The sequence below is a fragment of the Barbus barbus genome, assembly GCF_936440315.1.
Source record: "Barbus barbus genome assembly, chromosome: 37".
NCBI lineage: Eukaryota > Metazoa > Chordata > Actinopteri > Cypriniformes > Cyprinidae > Barbus > Barbus barbus.
In genome coordinates, this window is record NC_136715.1 from 7,909,857 (window position 1) to 7,927,730 (window position 17,874).

Below are 17,874 nucleotides of genomic sequence, written 5' to 3' on the forward strand. Positions count from 1 at the left end.
GCTATGGGTTCCGAATCACCCTGTTTGGGTTGATAACTAAACTAAATGAAACTAAACTACAACATAAACAAAATAATGTATAAAAAAAAAAATTAAAATTAAAATAAAATATAGAAAGACAAAGAACAGAAAAAAAATATGAAAAGTATAAAAAACAAAAAATAATGAAGTGATATAAAAATATGAAAAATATAACATAAAAATCTAATTAAATTAAATAATTTAATTAATTAAATATTCAATTAAAATGAATAAAAATACGGCATTATATAACAAATTAAATTAAATTAATTGGTGCAGTGACTGATTAATCTGTGTGGATTGATGGACATTAGATTGATTGGTAGATGGGTTAGTAAATGGATGAATTCATTAACTTATTCATTCACCCGTTCATTTCTACATTCATAGAATTACCACCTTAGCATGGCGTTTTTCCCATCACTCCTCGTACAGCGCAGTTGCCGAGTCTGATAGCCAATGGTGATTTCCCAGGATACTTTGTGGCCTCTTTCATCATAATTATTTTGATGGTAATTAATCTCAGTGTGGCGTTTGATGGTGTATGAAGCTTTGAATGTTTTTTTCCCATCAAGCCCAAAACCAAAGTCCACTATCGTCTTTCCAACAGGCGCTGTCCCTTTAAGTCTGCAAGGGCTCCAGGGCCCCACCCACAAACTGTAACTATATTCCTGTTGGTCGGAGGGACAAAGGACAGGGTAGGCTTTCTCATAGTTACAGGGACGTGTCTGGGTGAGGCTGGGACAGTCTGCTCCTCCATACAGGGGTGCTGCCAGCACGTGTCTGGTGCGCTGCTGGAGGGCCGACCCGCAGGTGCGACTGCAGGTGGACCAGTGGGTGAAGGCGGAGACGACACAGTCGATTGGGCAGGGTAACAAACACGCCTGTTCTCGTTCTGGCACTGCAGAAAATGCTTCACACACATGCTGGCTCACCGTGGTGCCATTGGTACGCTTCACACACACCACATCCCGGCTTTGTACTCCACGCTGAGCGGTCAAACATCGACTGGCTGGGAGGAGAGGACTCGGGGTGCAGGGGCCCCAAGGAGACAAGCGCCACTCAAACAGATCCTTTTGCCACTCACACATCTTCACACAAGCTCTCTGGTGCGCTGGGCAATCAGATGGAAAGCAATTGGACTGATGTGTACTCCAGCCTTCAGAATGGACACACCACACCGAGCGACTCTGGACCCCAACCGAACCGCAGTCATTGGCCACACATACACCCCATACACCTAGAAGAAAAGAAAAGGAGAGGCAGACAGGATATGAAGTGAATTATATTGCTATTGTAATCACCATCTATTAAAGCTCAAAACAGGCACAATGATGAGCTGCTATTCATCTCACTTTAGCACAGAAATACTGTATATGTGGATTCAGCCACAGAAGAAGGATAATCATCTTTAATCATTTGAGAATGGTGCCGTCAAAAAAGTGAAAAACATGACAAAAATCTGGATTTTGCAACCTGCTAAGAATATGAAAATAGGGAGCGATTCTAACAGGCTACTGCAAATCCATCTCTTTTGGAACAGTGTGTAGAATAGAATGGAATAGAATAGAACATTTAAAAGTTTGGGATCAGTAAGATTTATTTGAAAAGAAAAAATACATTAAATTGATCAAAAATGGCAGCAAAGTTATTTATAATGTTCAAATAAACAAATACATGTTATTTTAATATTAGTGTTTTTACTGTTTTTATTATATTAGTGTTTTTACTGTTGCATTGCTTCCTAATACTTCTTTCAAAAAAAAAAAAAAAATCTTCCTGAACCTAAACTTGTAGTGTTTAACAATATTATAATAATAATAAAAATAATAATATAATACAAGTTTGGGGCCAGTAAGATTTCAATAAAAAAAGAAAAGAAAAAAAGTGTATACATATATATATATATATATATATACACACACACAAAGAATAAGGGCGCAATAAATTGATCAAGAGTGACCATAGAAGCATGTATAATGCTATAAAATATTTATGTTTCAAATAAATTTGTCATTTTAATATGTATACAAAATATTAGTGTTTTTACTGTATTATTGGTTAAAGCCTTGGTAAGCATAAAATACCCATTAAATATTCTTCCTGAACCCAATCTTTTGTATATAATATAATATAACATATATCATAATATAATATAATATAATAATGCAAGTTAGAAAAATCACAGCTTTAAAATAAACATAATTTGAGTAACTATACCTAAACTATTCCTATAAAACTATGAAAAAAAATTACACATTCCAAAAAATTTATTTTCAAAAAGAACATAATAGAGTAATAATATCAATGTTTTAACACTACTGAACACTGTTTTCCTTAGTATAGTAATAATTCTATATGTGCCTACAGTATATGTGTTTGACTTGAAAAAATCCTTTGTGATCAGTCAGGTTAAATTACTCAACCTAATAATAAATCTTTCAATTCAAAGTCAGCAAAACTCGCCACTTGTTACAACCGCTTCCATTATCCCCTATTAGAAAAGAGGGGACAGAAAGACAAAGCAGCGATGGGAACAGAGAGAGGAAAGGCAGAGGGAGCAGATGCTTCAACCAGACAGTAAAAGTCTAACATCATTGCTGCTGCTCCTCAGGGGATGTCAAAGGTCAAGTTCTCCTCATCACACCACTGGTGAGGTCACCAAAGAGACCTGCCATCCTCCAAATGCCAGCTAATGCACAAAGGAGCAGGCAAAAACCATGTGACAGAGCCATATGGGGTGACATCAGTACTGTATGAGGTCAGCCAAACCCCTCCAAGTCAAAGCCGAACACACATTTGATCATTAGTCTGTCGGTCCTCACAGCGTGCTAATTACTGCTCGTGCGCTCATCCTCCTTACTTGAATATCAATTTACTCGAAGGCAGGGGGTTCAGGTAAAACTGTAACCGCACAGGCCTGTCCTACAGAGATTTCCCGGCTAATCAGGATTCTGATGGATGGCATGCTGATTAAAGACTTTAGATGTGGGAATAATCGCTTTGAACTGAGGCGATGAGAGAAAAAACGCCAGGAAAGAGATTTTTTTTTTAGTTGTTGTGTTGTTCTCTGTCTGAACTGACATTTTTGGGAGAGAAAATGGAAAGTGTGAACTCTGAAGAGTGGTACATTTACCTTTCTACTGGAAGATAGTTTAAACCATGTTACCAGAAATGCAGATCTATATCCATTATATTATCTTATTTTTTCATATCCTTATGAAGATTACATATTGATTTGGTTTACACATTTAGATCTTTGGGGTAGGTATGATTTTTATGCTCCCCAAGGCTATTTGATCATAAATGCAGTATGGAGGTCTTACAGGTTTGGAAATGACATGAGGGTAATTAATGACAGAATTTTCATTTTTGGGTAAACTATCCCCATAAGTCCTAATTACATTATGTATAAATTGCCCAAAAAAGTCAAGCCAATATGCCTTGTTTTTTTTTAGCCTCTACTGTTGCATTAATACACCGTGTCAAGTTAAAAGTAGTTGCGTTCCATCTAAATGCCCACTAAGAAACAGATGTCTGATCATGAACAGATGAACCTGAAACCAGCCTAATTAAACAGGTCTTCCCTAAGACCAACCAGTTTACTAATTCAGGAAAACCACAGACTAATTGTTCACATCAGAGATAGACCATCATCATATAGACCGCCAGGGCCATATACAGATTTCCTAAAAGAATTTGCAGATTTCCTCTGAGATCTATTGGTTAATATTGATAAAGTGCTAATTGTCGGAGATTTTAACATTCACGTTGATAATACAAATGATGCATTAGGACTTGCGTTTACTGACCTAATAAACTCTTTTGGAGTCAAGCAAAACATCACCGGCCCACTCAAAGTTTTAATCATACGCTAGATTTAATTATATCGCATGGAATTTATACCGATATAGATATCGTACCTCAAAGTGATGATGTTACTGATCATTTCCTTGTATCGTGCATGCTGCGCATTACTGATATTAGTTATATGGCTCTGCGTTATCGTCCGGGCAGAACTATTGTCCAAGCCACCAAAGACAGATTCACAAATAACCTGCCTGATTTATCTCAACTGCTCTGTGTACCCATAAATACGCATGAACTAGACGAAATGACTAGCAACATATGCACTATCTTCTCTAATACATTAGAAGCTGTTGCCCCCCTCAAATTGAAAAAGGTTAGAGAAAAACGTACTGCGCCATGGTACAACAGTTATACCCATTTTCTCAAGAAAGAAACTCATAATCTTGAGTGCAAATGGAGAAAAACTAACTTGGAAGTTTTTAGAATTGCATGGAAAAACAGTATGTCCAGCTATAGACAGGCTCTATAAGCTGCCAGGGCAGAGCATATCCGCAAACTCATAGATAATAACCAAAACAATCCAAAGTTTTTTATTTAGCACAGTGGCTAGATTAACAAATAAACACACGCCACCCGATCGAAATATTCCCTCACAGTTTAATAGTAATGACTTTATGAATTTCTTTACTGATAAAATAGATAACATCAGAAATACAATAACAAATGTAGATTCTACTGCGTCTAGTATTTCAGCTTCATTCATCGCACCCAAAGAAAAACTGCAGTGCTTTACAACTATAGGACAGTAAGAGCTAAATAAACTTATCAGTGCATCTAAACCAACAACGTGTTTATTAGATCCTGTACCCACTAAACTACGGAAAGAGTTGTTACCTGTAGCAGAAGAACCGCTTCTCAATATTATTAACTCATCGTTATCTTTAGGTCACGTCCCAAAACCATTCAAGCTGGCGGTTATTAAGCCTCTTATTAAGAAACCACAACTAGATTCTAATGAACTGGCAAATTACAGACCCATTTCAAATCTTCCGTTTATGTCTAAAATTTTAAAAAAAAGTTGTGTCTGCTCAATTGTGTTCCTACTTGCCAAAAAATTATCTCTATGAAGAATTTCAGTCAGGTTTCAGGCCTCACCATAGCACAGGAACTGCACTTGTTAAAATTACAAATTACTTGTAAATGACTTCAGACCAAGGCTGCATCTCATTGCTATTATTACTTTATTTTAGTGCTGCGTTCGACACTATAGACCATGACACACTCATAGGTCGATTACAAAACTATACTGGTATTCAAGGACAGGCTTTAAGATGGTTTAGATCCTACCTGTCCGATCACTACCATTTAAATGGGGAGTCATCTCAATTATCACCAGTAAAGTATGGAGTACCACAAGGATCTGTCCTAGATCCTCTGCTATTTTCAATATACATGTTGCCCCTTGGTAATATTATTAGAAAATACGGGATTAGTTTTCATTGTTATGCTGATGATACTCAACTATATATCTCAACAAGACCAGATGAAACTTCTCAACTATCTAAGCTAATAGATTGTGTAAAAAATGTAAAAGATTGGATGACCAATAATTTCCTCCTATTAAATTCAGATAAGACAGAGATATTACTTATTGGACCAAAAAACAGTACACAGAATCTCTTGGATTACAATTTGCAACTAGATGGATGTAATGTTACGTCCTCTAAAGTCAAAAATCTGGGTGTTATATTAGACAGCAACTTGTCCTTTGAAAATTATATTTCCCATGTTACAAAAACAGCATTCTTCCATCTTAGAAACATTGCCAAGCTTCAAAACATGCTACCTGTTTCTGATGCAGAAAAGCTAGTTCATGCATTCATGACCTCTAGACTGGACTATTGTGATTAGACTGGACTATTGCTAGGTGGTTGTCCTGCATCTTCAATAAACAAGCTACAGATTCAAAATGTAGCGGCTAGAGATCTTACCAGGTCAAGAAAATATGATCATATTACCCCAATTTTACAGTCTCTGCACTGGCTACCTATTAAGTTCCGTATCATTTACAAAATATTACTACTTGCCTATAAGGCCCTAAATGGTTTAGCTCCTGCGTACCTAACTCATCTTCTACCACGCTACAATCCAACCCGCTCCCTAAGGTCGCAAAACTCTGGACTTTTGGTAGTACCTAGGATAGCAAAGTCCACTAAAGGAGGTAGAGCTTTTTTCACATTTGGCTCCCGAACTCTGGAATAGCCTTCCTGATAACGTTCAGGGTTCAAACACTCTCTCTGTTTAAATCTAGATTAAAGACACATCTCTTTAGCCAAGCATTCACATAATGCATCTTATAATCTTGTACTGCAGTTATATCTGATCAAATGTACATTATTATTATTCTTTAGCTTGGGTTGAACAAATCATTTTTTCTTAGATGGAACAGCAGCTACGCTAATTATGTCTCTATTTGTTTCTCTGTTTCTGTCACGGGATTAACATCCCATGGTAACTAAGAATTACAGAAGCTTCAGTCTGGATCCAACCCTTAAATGATCTGAGATGACCGAACACCTGAGAAAAGATAATGCCAACCCCTCAGAGGACCTCAGAGGATGCCAATGCTCAGACAACATACAGAATTACCAAATTTTGCCATAAATTAAATATATTAAGGTTCTGCAATATATAAATATATTGTGGAAACGTAATTTCCTGTAGAGCTGCTTTGCAACGATTTGGAAAAAACGCTATACAAATAAACTTGAACTTGAATTGCAGTCCAAATTCAAAATATTGGAGAGGTTTTTTTTTTTCCACCAGGCCCCTCCTTCTCAGACTTGACGCACACTCAGGTTGCCAGATTAATGACACCAACAGGAACGAGTGCACATGACAATGAATGACATGAAATACGCCATGTTTTCCGCCAACTGGCAACCCGGGGTGCCGAAATACAATTGGATAAACTGGCAGTGGGTGGGTTTCACAAACCAAAACAGAGACCATCATTCCGGCCTGGAATGCACATTTTCAAAGGAGAATAACTGACTTCATTGTTTTTCAGATAAACAAGTATGTTGACTTAGCATGTTTCTTAAATATCTGCAAACATATTATGGTATTTTTATGCTTAGTAGAGTCAAAAACTTATACAGCAACTTTAAGCTTGACAGTACCCTCCCTGACTATAATATGCCTCAAAAAGATCAACGAAAAGTATGATAATACTAACCATTTTCTGCACCAATATTAAAGAGACCTGGATGATGTCATTTCTGGTAAATGATGTCACATAAGTATGGAAACTAAATTTTTATGGACGGAGAATGGCTAGTGTGATGGGATTGAGTTCAGACTGTGGGACAGATCTTTGAAGTCTGTTTTTTATAAAATATTTAGCATTTTTTTAGAAAAATATTTTGCACAAGAAACGAAAACAAATAAATGCTCACATTATTGCCAAAAATCATGCACATTTTTTGTTAATAATTTTCTAAGTACAAACTAAGTACAAAGATATAGACATATGCTAAAAATGATTAAAATTCAAGAATTATTTTTATTCATTATAATGGGCATACCAAAGCATTGTGAAAAGCAATTCATTTTGGTAAGCCACCACTTTAGAAATTGGGGACAGGGGGACTGAAATATTACAGAATCCCAGGAATGACCCATAATAATACACTAATATTTTGCAATCATAAAGTGTTTTTGCAGTGCACCAATTTTGTGAAAAGTGTGTATGTACTATTTGTCTTTAAAATAAATAAATGCCACTTAGCTTGGTATCCTGATATCTAATGTAACAACATTGACATTTTAAAGAATCCAAATATTTTTTAGGTACATTTTGTGTGTGTGGCTTCCCACACACACACACACACACACACACACACACACACACACACACACACACACACACACACACACACACACAGCTGTGACAAGCTTCTTCCAACTTTCAGACTGATTTGCATGTCTCACGGGGAGTTGATCTTCTATCTCCCTCCGTCTCTCATGTGGTCATCATTGAAACACAGCAGGCAGGTGGACAGAAACAGAACTGAGATATGAGCAGGACCCTGTCCCATGGTGTCACAGCAACTTAAAGCTGTGAGATGGGATGAGGTCACTCCCAGGGCATCACAAGCAAAGTCACTGTCGGCAAGATAGGGAGTGGTTTTACTCAATTTTGGCAGCACAAAGACAGAGAAACAGTTTGAAGTACGATGTCTTATCTGGGAGAATCCACGTTATCCATTTCTATTAACTTGGAAAAAGCTAATTTTGAGTGAAAACTGAAATTGGTTTTCATTCCTGCAGGTTTTTTTTTTTGCCCCAGGCAAAACCCATTGGCCTCCACTGTTGGATACATTTCATTAGCACCAATAAGATGCTTTGGTTCAAACACACCTGAGACAGGTTATTTTCCGTTATTCAAACTTTCAAAAGCTTTAATCACCCACAACACACAAGCCTCCCAGAGTTCCCTCTATGGTGGGATTCCTCAGTGGCTGTACTTCCATTATAAAGACCTCCGGCAAACAACAGAACTGTACAGCTGCATCACCTCACTACAGCATGCTGAAAACAGCTCTGTCTGTTGGTCTCTTTCCATTTTTTTTTTTTTTTGCATTTGGCAGATACTTCTAGTCCAAAACTTTAAACAATGCAAAATTATACATATTCATCAGCACATGCATTCCCAGGCAATCTAAACTGTGACCTTAGCATTGTTACCTGCATACTCTGAGATCTTCTCCAGAAGTCTTCTCCAGCCTATAAATATATCAAGCTAATAGCTGTGGAAAGTTTTTTAGCGCTCTAGTGCAATGATATTACCATACTGCAAACAGCTGCACTGCAACAAACTAGATCACTCTCATTCTTAGAAATATGGTTAGCGTACATTATAATCAACAAGATCTTAAGCTCTTATGTAATGTGATACTAAACAAAATGTTAGCATTTGAGAACAATTCATATTTTAAATACAGTATATGCTAACATTTAAGATTTTGAGGTTGATAAGTTTTTTAAAAGTCTCTTAAGCTCAGCAAGGCTGGATTTATTTGATGAAAAATATAGTAAAACTTGTGAAATATAATTATGAAAATAATGGTTTTCTATTTTAAAGGGGTCATTGGATGCCCATTTTACACAAGTTGATTTTACACACCACACGGCCTGTGCCACACCACCAGGATCACCTACACCAGAAGAGGCTAAGTGTCAATGCAGGCTCGGCCCTGTACAAAACACTCTGTAACAAGTAAATTGAGGAGAGAAACCACACAGAAAATAAAACAACACAAACGAAATGTAATACAATTCAATGAAATAAAAAATAAACACACGTGACATAAAACTTAAATACTCAAGAAACAGTGGCTGGTCTGCCCCTTTAAAAAAGGAAACCATTAGTTACCTGTCACCTAAACAACAGTAAATACTTTCTGCCCCACTTTCCCCACGGTGAGTGGAAACACCGCCAATAAAGCAGCCTAAAAAAAGCCATCATATAAGCAGGAATTTGCGAGATCATATCACACCTATTCAGCACAAACAAGATCACACAATTTACTCGCATACCTGTATGAAAAGGTGTAAAAGTGAGAAAAGGCTGCACATTAAGCATAACTCTGGTAACAAAGCAAACTCACCGCATGTCGCCGCGACTACTATTTGTGCCTTCTTAATCATTTGACTATAGCTACCCACACCTGAAACTCATTACACTAGCTATCCCCCTCCCACAATACTTTGGTTAAAATTTCTCAATGGTAGTGTAAAAAAACCTTCTTTTCCCTGTCAAAATCAGCTCTGTTTTAATCAAGCCATTATAGTCCATGTTGCTTTAAATGCTAATGAGCTCTGCTTGCCCCGCCCCTATCTTCCATGGAGTGACGAGTAGACTGTAAACTTCAGCCACGGAACTGGTTGTTATTACTAGTTATTATATACTAACACGTTATTAGGAAAGGCGATTTGCAAAGATTAATAAAAAACCCTTATACTCACTTCTTCTGTAGATGTACATAGTCCCATTTATGTCGATGAGGGATCATAGCATTCCCTTCAAAACGAAAGTAATGTTAATCCTCTGTGTCTTCAGCGGCTCAGATGTTTGGAGTAAATGATGACTGCTATATTCATTACATCATCCAACAACAAAACACCTCAATCGCTTAATCTGAGACATCTTGTCTTCCCCTGCACTCATCTCATTTAGGGCGGGTCTAAAGTAAGCCGGACTTGTCAATCAACTATCATGGGAGCGGCCTGTACACAACTACGTCATTCTGACAGGACTCTCAGAACAGGCTGATTTGAGAAAGGGGATTTTAAAATGGGGATAAAAAAAAAAAAACACTGGGTGGATTTTTATCATTATAGGATGGATGTGTACACACATTTATGTTCAAACAACCTGTAAAGTGAATTTTGCATCTGATGACCCCTTTCATATAATCTGCTGATTATTCTAATATGCTGATTATTATTATCATCAATGCTGAAAACAGTTGTGCTGCTAATACTTTAGTGTTGCAACACATGCTTCTGAAATAAATTTAAAGTTTTGTAAAATAAATATTTTGTAACATTTTGCAACATATAAATGCCTTTACTGTCACTTTAGATCAATTTAATACACCCTTGCATAATATTCCATTCTTTTGGGAAAAAACAAAACAAAACTTCTTGCCCTAGAAACTTCGGAACGGTAAAGTATTAGCCTATACATTAAAAATATTATCTGTGTAAACCAGATATTAGTCCAGTGACTGAAATTTAGATGCTATTGCTAGATGCCATGGCGCTATGCTACACAACTGTGTTAAAAAAGTTTTATATTTGTAACATGTTAAAACAAATGAATAAGAGTATATACGGAGATGCAGTGCTAAACAAAATCACATTCTGTTTAGCTGAATTAGAGAGTTAAGTATAATTGGAGATTGGCTACCATGCCTAATGAACAAGTGCATTGGTACATATGCTACACAGCATGACTCAACAAAGCAACCATTGTTTATGCCGAAATAAATAAAATTATGTATGTATGATGTCTGAAAGTGTCAGGGCCATTAGTGTTGTTTACACATAAAAAAAAAGAAAAGAAAAGGAAAACATTTCCTGACCCAGAGGTCTCTGGAGACAGCAAAATCCTCCCTCAACAGTGCAAAGAAATGTTCTAGTCTGACACTCACACACTTTTTGGATGCATCCTGGGTGAAACAATAGGGCACATGACAAGACTAATTACTTGCTGATGGTCACAGATGCAATTACAGTGCTTTTCTGCCCATCACAGACACTTTAGCAAAGGAAATAGAGCTGTTTTTGGGTCCGGGGTTAGGACTGGTGGATTATGTCTTAAATGTGAAATGCTTTGAAAGCAACGATTCTGTGGCATATTTTTGTTTGCTTGAATGTAAAACATGAATGATGTGAGTTTACTGTCAAGGTACACAAGTGTCCTTGCAAATGAAGTACATTACATTAACTATTGTGTAAACATGTTCCAATAACATCTGACAACTGAAACATTCAAGTACTTCCATTTTGAGCAACATATCTATTGTTTTATTATTTAAAACCTGCAATGCAATTTTAAAGTGTGGTACCTTCCTCCAAAATGTATCGTTCCAAACCTGTATGACTTACTTTCACTTTTTGTCCATAAAATGGAAATAAACTATTTATATAAGTAGAAATGCATTTCCTGTGAATGTATGTGTAAATGTATAAATTTATACGCTTAGGAGCTACTATTTAAGTACTGTGTGAAAGAAAGAAATGTAGTTAGCCAGATTTAGAGATAAAGGTCATAAAGATAATGCAATTATTCATCCTAGTCATGTAATTCCAACCTTTTGATAGTCTTTTGTGAATGAGACTCCACAATGAGAACAATGACTTATGATTTAACAGGAATCCTATTAATCTCATGACCACCAACTATGATTTTGTGAAAGGCTCTATGACTGTGTGCATCTGTACATGGTGCTGGTTTCTCCTCGTTCACCCAGTAAATCAATCGAACCGAAAGCATGAAAGAAATTAGTACTTAAAGAAATTGATTCATTAAACTGAAAACAAAAGAAAAACAGATAATTGAAACTCAATTTGCACTGCTGAAGAAGTGCTCGGTTCTTTTCTGTGGGCATGTTCATACAATAGAAAAAAAGATTAACTTAAAAAGGAGAAAAAGATTCTCTCTCTTTTTGCCTCATATGCTACCCTCAAACATGTTTACAGAGTTTAAAGTAATAAAGGTCACCACTGCAGTGTTAATTTTGGCAGGCATTTTTGATTTAGTCTTAGTCTTTATCTTGAGACGAAAATGCTTAATAGTCTTAGTCACATTTTAGTCATTTGAGTCTTTCATAGTTTTAGTCTAGTTTTAATCGACGAAAAGTCATTGCATTTTTGTCAACTTTTAGTCATTACTTTTAGTCAAACTGCAGTTACCAACATTTATTTTGGTAGCTATTTTATATGTAGTATTCTAACAAAAATAGTCATCAATACTTCTCTCTTTAGACCAAAACAATTAAGCTTAGTTATGAGAAATTTGAATCAAGGATTGAATTTGGAAAAACTGGAATAAATTTTAATTTTTTTGGTAGAAATATAAATTAAACTCATTTTTCATATACAGTAGGTTTACTTAACAAGTATACATTTATTTAACATCTTTTGTTGGTTAACATTTATGACAGATAATTAGGAATGCTGTCCATTTAAGACGGAAGGTATGTATGTAATAGCCTGACATACATTCAGTTTTCACCCACCTGTTTAAGCTCACTTAAACCATAACGGACTGTATTTCCGTGAGATGCTCTACATGAGAGACATGTGGACTGCTGTGTGTGTATTTGAGCACTGAGAACTGATCGCGCGCTGTATGAGAACTGAAGAAGTGGAGCGCGCGCGAGAGAGAGCACTTCTATCAGCGCGATTCTGCCTATCGCACCTTCACTGACTTTAAGTTAATCGACACTGAATTGTGACTCCCGGGAAAAACGGGACGTCTGGTCACCCACTCCCTAACCCTTTGGTTGCTGAGGCCATTGTTTCACATCGTTAGTTTGCGTTTTGGTAGGCTATCCGTCCACTGCGGCTGCCATACTGAGACTAGATATGCAAACGCACCTTATCCAATGACAGAGAAGCACATTTTGAAAGACAAGACAGTTAACTTAGCCTATAGGATGTATTTTGAATGTCCGGCGGTAGTCCTCAAATAACATTTTAGTCCCGTCTCGTCTTGTTAACAAAGACGCGCATAAATTTCGTCATAGTTTTTATCATCAGATATTAGTTTTAGCTCGTCAACGTCTCGTTTTTAGTCACAGAAAAAAGGTTCGTTTAACACTGCACCACTGTCTTATATAGGAAGTCATATTTCATTCTTGGTTCGGTTCATGCCATGTAAAAAAACAAAAACAAACATATATTGTGCATTTTTTAACATCATGGTGATGTGTTATTTGCGCTTTCACTGTATAAAGTGAATCCTAAGGCACTTGTGAGTTGCATTTTATGTACATTAAGCACAAAATAGGTGAAGAAAATTAGACCTTGAGTACAAAAGCAAGTGTGTAGGTGGACAAATGAGCATTTCTTCATAGACAGTACGAAAGTGGACCCACTCCTTCAGGATGAAACCAGTATCGATTTTACATTCCAGGAATCATCACCCCTGTGGCCCTGCAGAGCTGCTCTTCGATCCACACGCAGCAGGTGAAGAAACTCACTCAGAGTCTCCGAGAACTGACCACCGCTTCACTTTGTCATCCATCCATCCATCCATCCATCCATCCATCCAATGTTTGAATTTTACAATAAGGGAGTCCCTTTTAAAAGAGATGGTCAATTGGAGGCCATAGTTCAACTAGTTGTCATCTTTTAAAACAAAACGGTGATGTTTATTTTGATTTATATTTTTTTTGTTGAAATATAAAAATACTAAAACAAAATGTTTTGGGTCAGTAAGAGTTTTAAAAGTTTTTGAAGGAAGTCTCTTATGGTCACCAGAGCTGCATTTGTTTGCATTTATGTATTTATTTACAGTAAAAACAGTATTGTTCTGAAATATTTTTACAATTTGAAATAAGTGTTTTCTATTTGAATAAAGTATATTTAAAAATGCAATTTAGTGCAATTTAGTCAAAGTTGAATTTTCTATTTTTTTTTTTTTTTTTTAAATTTGCTACTCAAGAAACCTTTCTTATTATTATCAATGTTGAAAACAGTTGCACTGCTTAATATTTTTTTGAAAAGCATGATTCAGGATTCTTTGATGAATAGAAAGTTGAGAAGTTCAAAACAGAATTTGTTTGAAATATATATATTTTTTCAACAATTTAAAAGTCTTTCCTGTCACTTTTGATCAATTTAATTCATTCTTGCTGAATAAAAGTATTTATTTAAGAACATTTTTTTTAATTATATGCGAGAATGCACATATATTTAATATATTATTAATATGAATTTAATATATTACTTTTCTTTCATAAATAAATGCACAGTAAAAAATATTTAAAATGATAACACCGACATAAAATATTAAAGCCTATTAAAGGCTATTTTAGTAGCCTCCGTGTTCAGATCTCATGACCATCCGAATACTTCCTCTCCCTAATACTGGATCTTTTTCTCGTGGAATAATTTCATCTGAACAAGGGCTGTCAGACCACCTAAACCTCCCACAATTTGGCCCCTGCATCCAGCCAGAGAAACTGAGGGATACTCATTTCTGTATTTATTTATTGTGAATGACAGTTGCCAGGTCTTCACAACCATTTATGGGAAGTCGTGGCCTAATGGTTAGAGAGTTGGACTTGTAATCCAAAGGTTGCGGGTTCGAGTCTCGGGCCGGCAGGGATTGTAGGTGGAGGGAGTGAATGTCCAGCGCTCTCTCCACCCTCAATACCACGACTGAGAAGAACCGCCAACTGCTCCCCGGGCGCCGCAGCATAAATGGCTGTCCACTGCCCACCATACTTGGCAGTATGTCACTTCACTTAATATTTTGGATGTTTTGTTACAAGTTTTGGAGAAGTGCTTGGATGCGCTGGACAGCATTAATAGGCCAAGTAATAATCTTCTGTTCCTTGTGAGCTGTCAATCTCACGCTTAACAATTGTTGCCATGGCGACATGAGGAATTCTCAGTGCAACTCCAGCTGGATATAAGATTGATCAGACTTCACAGATAACACAGACAGATGGTCTCACAGTTTTCTGTGCTGTACATATATGCATGCTGATCCAAGATCTGCGACAACAAGGATCAATATCCAACCTGAACTATTTTTTATTTACCACTTCTGTTCTCCTCTATCAAATGCAGACCAGAAATGTGCATTACCTTGCTTCTCAACTGCCTGTACTGTACCAAACACTGTCATTCACACATTTGATTATGCAATCCTAATAAGTGACTTCTTCAACTGGATCTGACCACAGAGAAACGGCAAAAATGTGTCAGAATTCTCTGGCTCATTTTGTGGATGGATCTTATAAACACGAGCTGTGTGTTTAGCATTTCTCAAAACCTTGAAATAATTGTTGCATTTTTGTTTGTGTGAAGATTTACCCTGTGCACTATTAAAGAAACAATTAATGGAAAAATGAAAAAGATGTCACTTTTGTTTTCTTATGTAGCGCTCAGAAAGGTGAACTTGGCCATTATTAAAAGCAAATGAAGACTGGGGTGTTAGGATCCAAAAATGACCAAAAAAAGCAGCATAAAAGTATCTTGTGTGCTATATTCCCAAGTTATGATATGATTGCTTTGGTCTGACAAAATACCAAATATTAGATATTAATGGAAAGTTCCCTATGAGAGAAGTATCTGAACAAATCTTTTGAGTCATATCTTTTCAATGAATCGCTTTCATATGGAAAACAGTCGCTATTTTCCCAAAAATTCCCCTTTTGTGTTCTACAGAAGAAAGAAAGTCATATATGTTTGAAAACACTCATAATTCAGCTAGGGGCCACATAAATTAATTTCATTCTGTCGCTAATGTTGGAAATATTGGCAACTCACCTGTTTTCCAGATGTACTGGCTTCTTTTTGGTGCCTCTGCCCCCAGTGGAAGGGACATTAGTGCTATATAAAGGAGGGAAGCCCACAGGGAGAAGACAAAGGTCTCACCCTTCAGAAATGCCATCTTTTGTCAGCCTGTTGTTATCTAACCTGCAGAGAAGAAATATACACAATAGCTAGTTAGTTAGTTCTAGATATTTAAGACGTCTTATGTAGATGTCTTATGTTTAGTGGAAAATTAGACACCAGGTACAAGAGGTCTGAAGAACACTTCATTGGTCAAAGTCTGTCAAATTGTAGTTTCTAGACCCTCTTTTAATCTTAGTATACGAGAATCTATCAAGCTAGGGGTGGGCAAAAGGTTTCATCATGATATGAGTAATTTTAACGATATCGCGATATAAAGACCCTATTTAAAGCAAATCAAACATTTTGACACCATAGAAATGTCATAATTCTTGTCAAAAAACTCAAGCTCACTAAAGACAAGTAAACATTCAGTGATTAAATAAGAATAAGAAACTAATTACAAGCAACATGACAACAAGCTGCAGTAGAACAAATAATTAAGACATGCTATATACACACTTTATAAAGTAATCAAATATATAAAACACTGCATATTCTTCACTGTGTAAATTAAACATTTTTCTTATATTAAAGTTACAAAAGTGATTTACTCAAGAACAATGAGAGACTTTCTCTTTTGTTGTTTGATTAGCATGAATGGCAGAGAGCAGGAATATTAGACAGCGGTCACTTTAAGAGCTTCCAGGATCCAATTTACGGTTGTACTGTGTTTTCTATCTCTGCCGTTTGCTTTCACTTAAGACCAAAAATTACTGTTTACAAGCATACTTGCAAAGACGGGCATTTTTACACATACAAGTGTGTGTATTTAACTGTTCAAGGCATATAAAGCGGTAAAAAACCTCCTGCGGTCTATGAGCACCATCTTCACATGTGCGCGCCTCTCTGACAGCGCACGCACATAACGAAATGAGTTCTCTTTCACTGCTGATTACATTTCAACAGCTTAAAATCACTTGTTTTTAAACCGCAATGCTTAAACATGTGCAAATAAGATTTTACAACCACGTAATACAGCAATGTCATGAGAGCGTGTAACCGCGATAGAAACCATAGTCCAAAATCTCTACCAGTTGACAAATTTCTACTGGTTAATCGTACCGGTATATTGCTCATAACATATCATAACACACCCAAGTCATCCTACAATTTAGGACCTTTCACGTCTATTGATAATAATTATATTTCTTTCTAACAATTGTCATCAGAAATATCACATCTTATCTATCAAGACAAATTATATTCTAATCTCACAGAAATATTTTGTGCAACCTGCATTTCAAGTTGTTTGAAATTGTTTTTGATGTCCCTTTTCATTAGTTTTTGCAGTTTTACAGCCATAAAATAGCTTTTTAGAGTTTAAATGGAATTCAAGAACATAATTTGCTCTGCAAAAGTTCTGTCTACTGTTACCAATCGAACAATCCCTTGCAACTAAAAGTGAAAGTTAAAAAAGTTAAAGTTACGATTTTAAGTCAAATTTCGAGGTTAACCTTAAAGTCAAAATGGTGAAATATTATAAAAATGCTTTTATACAAAGTCCCAGTGCTTCTATTTCACTGATTATGTACAATACTTCCAGCCACAGATCCAGATGTGTTTCATTACCTAGATGCTGGTTTAAAATATCTGTATAAAAGTTGCAGCACAATCAATCAGAGAAAGCGAAAAGCAGAAGAAAATGCCCCTGGAGACACTGAATACATTTACACGAAAAGCTAAACCTGTGAAATCCTTACTCCGTATCTGTTTCGCTTCATTTTTGTGTCGTTTTAATTCGTCTGTCTCTAAGGCACACATAAACACCTTCCTGAGGGGGGAAAAATATCCATGCAGGCTCTTGAAGGGAATTCATTGGCGCTCGTTAGAGCTGACTGG

The 17,874-nt window shown here is 36.3% G+C and overlaps 1 protein-coding gene across 1 annotated transcript in view; it reads right to left on the reverse strand.

Annotated features, from left to right (window-relative positions):
- The window catches only part of LOC306856975 (thrombospondin type-1 domain-containing protein 7B-like), a gene marked incomplete at both ends in the record, with an annotated part of 43,759 nt that extends 27,729 nt beyond the window's left edge, over window positions 1-16,030 (reverse strand). The window contains 2 exons of the mRNA XM_079396567.1: window positions 421-1,261; window positions 15,907-16,030. Coding sequence (XP_079252693.1) covers window positions 421-1,261; window positions 15,907-16,030 — 965 coding nt within the window. The remainder of the gene's footprint in view (window positions 1-420; window positions 1,262-15,906) is intronic.
- Window positions 16,031-17,874: the final 1,844 nt, after the last annotated feature.